At 43.9% G+C, this 8078-nt stretch overlaps 1 protein-coding gene across 2 annotated transcripts; it reads left to right on the top strand.

Annotated features, from left to right (window-relative positions):
- The first annotated feature begins 1501 nt into the window (after positions 1-1501).
- On the top strand, positions 1502-6751 carry LOC112222734 (gastrula zinc finger protein XlCGF57.1). 2 transcript variants are annotated; one of them, XM_042304926.1, is made up of 4 exons: positions 1502-1581; positions 4410-4789; positions 4891-4966; positions 5221-6751. In XM_042304926.1, exons 2-4 carry the CDS (start codon positions 4442-4444, stop codon positions 6603-6605), a joined length of 1809 nt encoding a protein of 602 aa, XP_042160860.1. In that variant the 5' UTR covers positions 1502-1581; positions 4410-4441; the 3' UTR covers positions 6606-6751. The 2 variants fall into 2 exon arrangements, with proteins under 2 accessions (XP_042160860.1, XP_042160861.1); XM_042304927.1 differs by lacking the exon at positions 1502-1581 and adding an exon at positions 3313-3337.
- Positions 6752-8078: the final 1327 nt, after the last annotated feature.

The following is an 8078-nucleotide window of genomic DNA, read 5'->3' as shown; positions in this document are numbered from 1 at the left end:
ATCACTTAGATTGTGTATTTTCATGTAAAGATACCTCTCGAAGCAACTGCTCTCCATCCTTCTCGATTGTGCATTCTTCTCTCTTTTACGTAGCAGGCTTAGAATAAACGTACCGGACAAGTAGGCATGCAATGGATTATGGTCATTGCAGTTAATTGCCATGTTTTCTCTGCAAAACTATGTAGACTATTTGGAAACTACAACTCCATACTAATTGCACAGTTTGGGCTTGATCTGATTCATCTCTAGAGAAACTGTGCAATCTGTGCATTGAGCTCATATTTTAAAAACAATAATTGAATTAGAATAATTGAACCGACGTTGGTCATTTAGTTGTTGTTTTTTTGTTTTTACATTTCGGTGAATCGCTCTGGACCACCCAGATGTATCTCTTAAAAACATTTGTTGTATACTGTCATCTCTAAGATGCAGTGTCTATGTAGAAAAAAAGAAGACAAGAAACTTTCTGAACTAGAGGATTTTTTTAGGTGTTGCAAAAACAGATATGCAAAAATCCTTGGGTCTCACAGGATTAAATTACTGAAGGTGAACTAAATGTTTGCAAGGGTTTTTTTAATGAGAGAAATGACATTTCCCATTGTCTGTTCCCTTTCTCCCCTCTTATCATACCCTTCTTTACCTTCGTTCCTCCCACCCATCTCTGTCCTTCCTCAGTCTTGTCTCCTCAGTTCTTTCCTTGTCTACACTGCACCATCTTCTTTACTGACTGTCACTTCCTGGAGAACCACATCAAGACCAAACACCAGAAGCAGTACCTGGCCATGTTGAGAAGCCAATTCTCAAAGAGTAAAAGAGTGTACGGCCCCACACACAGCTGTGCCCACTGTAGCTGCATGTTCCATACACCACGACAGCTAGACATTCACACCCGCCAGGCCCACCTCTCTGCCTGTCCCCAGAAACCTGCCCCTCCCCTGTTCCATTCCAGCCATTACAATGATTTTGTCCTCCAATAGCTCCTCCCACCAGCCTCCTCTGATCTACACTATGTGCATGGATTAACAGGGTTCCTACTTGAACAGAGAACCACCCACCCTGTCATTAACTGATTTGTACCAGTCCATGGATAAGAACCATCATTGGCCTGCAGTGGTGTTGATATCACCTTTGTCCTGTACAGCATTGGTTCCCAACCAGGGGTACTAGCCTAGGTACCCTGGGGGTACTTGAGAAAACTCATAGACATATGAGACTATAGGCCTACTGGTAAAATGCACATCGATTACTTCAAGGGTACTCCAGGCAAAGCTAAATTTAGTTGGTGGTACAGTAACTAAAAACGGTTGGGAACCAATGCTGTACAGTATCATTCCCACATTCTGACAGCAGAAGAGGCCTGTTATTATTGCAATAAAATACCTATTTTTATTATGAGAAACATACCACACATTTCCAGTATTATTTATTTTTTAGGAATATTGCTTTAAGAATCCACATCAATAAACCGCCTCCAAATCGCTGCACATCGAGGATCCATTACCTGATTGGTCAAGGCCACGTTTAGTAGGCACTTTAAAGACATAAACTAGGAAGTGCAGCGTTTTTATGGCGTCGACAAAGGTAGGCGAGGCTGTGTTTGCCCTTCTATCATTGAGCATTTACGAGCTATAAAATATGTTAGCCTTTGTTGTATTGTTCTTATCAACAAAGACGAGACTACTCGTTAACGACTTCTGTGAAACTCCATGTGATTATTGCATTTTCGTTGTCGTATGTTGCACCAAAGATACTGGAGATAATGACGAGATGCGTGTGTCTCCACCCTAACAATGGGGATTCGTTGTCAACAGAGCACAACGGCGAGGTCCCCCCTATTGCTTTCTTTAGATAGGTGGATACATCTCGTTTTTTGAATATTCTATGAGGGGTGTTAACGTCCAACGCCTATAGACCGTCTTGAATTTCAACAGGGACAGCTCTAGTATAAAGTGATTTTCTCAAAGTTGCCGGGATGTCAGTGCATCACACTTATACCAGTACACTCGTAATAACCTAAGCATTACCAAACTTCTATTATATCAAATAAGCCGCACGTATTACAATAGCATTTACTTTTTTATCTTGACCTGCTTAACGTGGACAGATTTTGGGCAGAGTACACCCTCTTGCGTTGCCTCTCCCCATCTGGTTGCACTTGCATTCAGTAGCATCTATGAATCACACGAATACATATGATTGACGTCAAACGGAAGAACCAAGGACAGGATGGTTCCAGGGGCTATTCATTAGCTGATTCTGTTGCAAAACGTTTCTTTAACGGAAGCAAAAGGAACGAAACGGGGAGGGACCTATCTGAATTTGTCCAATAGAAACTCGTGGTTGGACTAATGACTACACCCCTGATGTTCTGAGATTCTATCTGGTGTTTACAAAACCATTTCTGCTGTGAGATTATTATATCAGGGTTCAAGGATGCTGCGAGATTATGATATCCTGACTTGTTTAAAGGTGCTACGTGGTCAATCTGATGTTTGCATTGGCCGTGCAGCATTTACGGCGATACGCCTCTGCAGAAGTCAGGGCATTTATACTTATTGCACTTTGTCAAGCAGCGCAGATCTGTTGTAAAGGCAGTTGCCAAGGAATGAGTTTGTGTTTATACAGGACCTCCCAACCCTACCTACCGTGACCCAATCATGTCAATGCGGAGAAGCTAAATGGAGCCCTCCACATTGTTACAACATTTGGGAGACGCCATCCATTTGCTTCATCAAGTTTACGGACGACACAACAGTGGTAGGCTTGATTACCAACAACGACGAGACGGCCTACAGGGAGGAGGTGAGGGCCCTCGGAGTGTGGTGTCAGGAAAATAACCTCACACTCAACGTCAACAAAACTAAGGAGATTATTGTGGACTTCAGGAAACAGCAGAGGGAACACCCCCCTATCCACATCGATGGAACAGTAGTGGAGAGGGTAGCAAGTTTTAAGTTCCTCGGCATACACATCACAGACAAACTGAATTGGTCCACTCACACAGACAGCATCGTGAAGAAGGCGCAGCAGCGCCTCTTCAACCTCAGGAGGCTGAAGAAATTCGGCTTGTCACCAAAAGCACTCACAAACTTCTACAGATGCACAATCGAGAGCATCCTGGCGGGCTGCATCACCGCCTGGTACGGCAACTGCTCTGCCCACAACCGTAAGGCTCTCCAGAGGGTAGTGAGGTCTGCACAACGCATCACCGGGGGCAAACTACCTGCCCTCCAGGACACCTATACCACCCGATGTTACAGGAAGGCCATAAAGATCATCAAGGACAACAACCACCCGAGCCACTGCCTGTTCACCCCGCTATCATCCAGAAGGCGAGGTCAGTACAGGTGCATCAAAGCTGGGACCGAGAGACTGAAAAACAGCTTCTATCTCAAGGCCATCAGACTGTTAAACAGCCACCACTAACATTGAGTGGCTGCTGCTGACACTGACACTGGCTCAACTCCAGCCACTTTAATAATGGGAATTGATGGGAAATGATGTAAAATATATCACTAGCCACTTTAAACAATGCTACCTAATATAATGTTACATACCCTACATTATTAATCTCATATGCATACGTATATACTGTACTCTATATCATCTACTGCATCCTTATGTAATACATGTATCACTAGCCACTTTAACTATGCCACTTTGTTTACATACTCATCTCATATGTATATACTGTACTCGATACCATCTACTGTATCTTGCCTATGGTGCTCTGTACCATCACTCATTCATATATCTTTATGTACATATTCTTTATCCCCTTACACTGTGTATAAGACAGTAGTTTTGGAATTGTTAGTTAGATTACTTGTTGGTTATTACTGCATTGTCGGAACTAGAAGCCCAAGCATTTCGCTACACTCGCATTAACATCTGCTAACCATGTGTATGTGACAAATAAAATTTGATTTGATTTGATATGGAGCATCTGACCGCATAAATCGGCTTTTAGACAAAGCGATTTTAACGGTAGAGCAAAGGATGGCAATGTATGGGAAATGAATGGCTGCAGTATTGCCGTTATAATGACTATATAATGCATGGAATGCCAAGGCTTAAATGTATAAAAGTGTGTATTCTAATTTAAAGTGTATGTTCTGTCCTTGTGCTGTACCTAATCGATTTAATGTTCTGTAATATGTCATGTTTTGTGTGGACCCCAGTAAGAGTAGCTACTGCTTTAGCTAATGGGCATCCTAATGAAATAGAAATCCTAGCAGCTCAAGACATTAGCTAGTTAGTTTAGGGATCATGAGTGGCACAGCAGTCTAAGGCACTGCATCTTAGTGCTAGAGGCGTTACTTCAGACCCTGGTTCGATATTAGTATGATCCCTGCCTGGTATAGCTCTCTAAGGGTGATGCTCAATAAAACCTGCTCTTTTCCCCACAGAATTCAAATGAAGAAGCACTCCAGTCAACAAGATGAAGAGCAAACCTGGGAAAAAGCAACACAACAAAACTAAGATGTCTAAACAACATCGAGACCCCATCAAAACAGTGTGTGGAAGACAGTCAGATGATTTTGACTGCAATCGAGAAGAACCAGACATTAGTCAAGCACCCTACATTACTAAAGGGGTTTGCATCAGCTCCATCCAAATCAAAGAGGAACCAACAGACTTTGAACAGCAGGGAATGGGAGAGGAACAAAACCGTTCAGTTCCTTCCTTCCAGAAGAAGCACATCAAACATCAAAATACATCCAATCCAATGACCGGGTGTAGCCAGATATCAAGGAGTCCTATGGTGATGCTAACAAGATTGTCTAATGTAAGAAGAGTTCCCAACATGTGACGGTTAGTAACTAGATAAGAGTGTTTTGACTTTTGGTTCATGCATACTGTGGTTTCTTCATCTTTCTAATCCATAAGGTGGTGGTTAAGACTCTTCTGCGAGACACTAAAGTGTGTTTGGTGAAGGAGGAAAACCCAGATGAGCCCGATGGCGGTAAGGCATAGTTCATACATCCAGTTCACCCACAACACTGCTTTTGAAATGGATGATGGGATTACTTGAACATCACTTGAACATTAATTTAGCTAACTTTGAAATTAATATTCAGCAAAGATATTTACTCAAGTATTTTATTGTTGAATGAGGAAATGTAAGAAATCACATTTGTGTTCTGTTTCCTCCTCACATCGCTCTCTTCTCACTCTTTCTACCATCCTTCCACTGCTCTGTCCCTCCCTCTTCCTCAGTCTCTACTTCTCAGTTCTTTCCTTGTCCACACTGCACCATTTCCTTCACTGACTGTTACTTCCTGGAGAATCACATCAAGACCAAACACCCGAAGCAGTACCTGGCCATGCTGAGAAGCCACGTCTCAAAGAGTAAAACCGTGTATGCCCCCACACACAGCTGTCCCCACTGTAGCTGCATGTTCCATACCTCACGGCAGCTACACGTCCACACCCGTCAGGCCCACCCCTCTGCCCCGCTAAGGAAACTCCACCCCTGCCCCTATTGTGCCCGCAGCTTCCAGTACATAGCCAGACTGCATACTCACTGCAAGGTTTGGCACAAAATGTCTGTCGCTTTCACCGATGGGTACCTCAGTTGCGCTGACTGTGGAAAGAGCTTCAAGAATTGCTGGGGACTGGGGCCTCACCAGTGTCACAAGCCTGAGGACACTAAGCTTGAGAATGGCCCTGTCTGTCTGAACATCGGCATGCCATGCTCAGAGTGTGGCAAAAGCTGCTCTAGTCCTCGGAATCTGCGCATTCACATGCGCACACACACCGGCGAGAAGCCTTACGTCTGTAAGGAGTGTGGCAAGAGCTTCTCAGAAGCCAGCAGTCATTGCAAACACATGATGATACACTCGGGGGTCAAGCCATTCAAATGCCAGGATTGTGGAAAGGAATTTGCCCGGATGGGGCGCCTCCGAGTTCACATGACTATTCACTCTGGCGAGAAGTCTTTCTCCTGCTCCAAATGTGACAAGCGGTTTGCATACAAGGACTGTCTGAAGCTTCACCTGCGCACACACTCAGGGGAGAGACCTTTCAAATGTACTGTGTGTGGTAAAGACTTTGCTTACAGAAATTATCTGAAGTTGCATCTGAAGATCCACAGCAATGAAAGGAACTACCATTGTGGGGTTTGTGGGCTGAAGTTCATCAACAGTGCAGCATTGAAAACCCACCAGCGCACACACACCGGGGAGAGGCCTTTCCATTGCACAGTGTGTGACAAGACATTTTTCCGACATGAACACCTGAAGAACCACCAGCGCACTCACACAGGTGAGAAACCATACACCTGTACCGAGTGCGGTAAAAGCTTCACTCAGTCTGGAGATCTAACCAAACACAAGCGCATCCACACTGGGGAGAGGCCATTTGAATGTTCTGAATGCCACCGACGGTTTATCTGTTCTGCTGATCTAACCAGACACATGAGGATCCACAATAACTCACGGCCATATCCCTGCCAGGAGTGTGACAAGAGATTCCGCTTGGCCAACCACCTTAAAATTCACATGAGGACCCACACTGGGGAGAGACCATACTCCTGCCCCCACTGCCACCGCACCTTCGCTCGCACCCACCACCTCTCTGGTCACCTGCCTAGATGTCACTGAATGATGAAATTAGAATGTATATAAATAGTATTTTACTCTTGTTGTAGTGATTTAATAAGGGAACAGTGATGTACAGAAGATGGTTTTGTGCCCGACTCTGTTGTGGTAATGCCAATAAAGGCCTCTATAGTCTGTGAGAGATGGCACGCCTGTTGTGTATTTCTGGTGTTTTTTGTGTATGCAAACTTGTTGATTGAGCTGGAGGCGTGTGTAGCCAATAAGAGAGTCATATCCCACATTTCAGTCTCCCAGTATACATTGGCCTGCACTGGCTGGTTTTGACATTGCAGCATGTCTGACTACATATTACGAAATGCAAGCTATTGAAGAGGATTGATTTAAGCTCTTAAAGGCTCTGCATGGTAAATCTGCCATCTGCTGTGACCGTATAACACTTAATGAGATGCAGCCGCCACAGTAGCCAGAACAATGTTTATACAGGACCTCCCGCCCCCACTTATCGTCAACCAATCATGCCAATGATGAGCTATACAGTGCCCTCTGCATTGTTACAAAATGTGAGAGGTGCACAGCGATGTGGTACGGAGCTTGATTTGGCCTCTGCATGCCTCCGGAGGCTTCGCAATTGTGTCACACCTTCGACCACATTTGTGGATCAAGCATAGATTGGCTTTCAGGCTACACTATCATTCCCACATTTTGATAGTCACATTGTGGACCTAGGGACATTCTCAATTAGCCTAGCTAACTCTTCCGTCATCTCATCGCCTCTTTTTGAAAAAGGTCAAAGGTCAAATAGAGGAGGTGAGGAAATGTGGAAACAAATGCACATGTATGAAGACTCCTTCACATGCAAATTAAATGTTTGAAGTAGTAAAAAGTAATTTAGATAATTTTATGAATAAAAGGATAAGTAGCATGTCGTTTTTAAATATGTGCCTGCTTTTCTCTGTTAAGAACAGCTGATTCAAATTGGGGTGTAGCGGATCTCCAAACCCTCCGGCAAAGGACTCGGGGTAGGATAATCTTGTGCTTCCTTGACATGAGGGTGCGAGGACACTTCTCAGTTCACCTACTAACATATTGACACTCGTCCACTTATCGGTTTCCGGGTCACGGAGGACAGAGTATTCGAGGAGAGGACAGCCTTTTGTCCAAATGAGAACATCCCCTAGTCTCTGAAATCCCAGACCTAGGGCAACAAGGCTGTGGGTTGTAGGTCTTGTAGTTGAAGAAGCTGACACAATGTGCCAACAGTGCATAAGACTAATATATATATATATATATATATATATATATATATATTAGTGCATTAGACTAATATATTGGTGTGCTTGTTAAAGGGTTAATGATGCAAGGTGATTTGTAGATCAGTCAGTCTCGACTTGCCTTTAAAGTCGGCTGCAATGTCGAACGCGCCCATTTATAACTAACTCAAAATAGTTAATTTATGTCGTTTTCAATGAGGGGGTTTGATCAATCTTGCCCAGGCATGCGTGTAGTCGTGTTTTG

Source organism: Oncorhynchus tshawytscha, linkage group LG23, assembly GCF_018296145.1.
Source record: "Oncorhynchus tshawytscha isolate Ot180627B linkage group LG23, Otsh_v2.0, whole genome shotgun sequence".
In the NCBI taxonomy this organism is placed as follows: Eukaryota; Metazoa; Chordata; class Actinopteri; order Salmoniformes; family Salmonidae; genus Oncorhynchus; species Oncorhynchus tshawytscha.
Note: the sequence above shows the minus strand (reverse complement) of the source record. Positions and strands in the feature narration are given on the sequence as shown.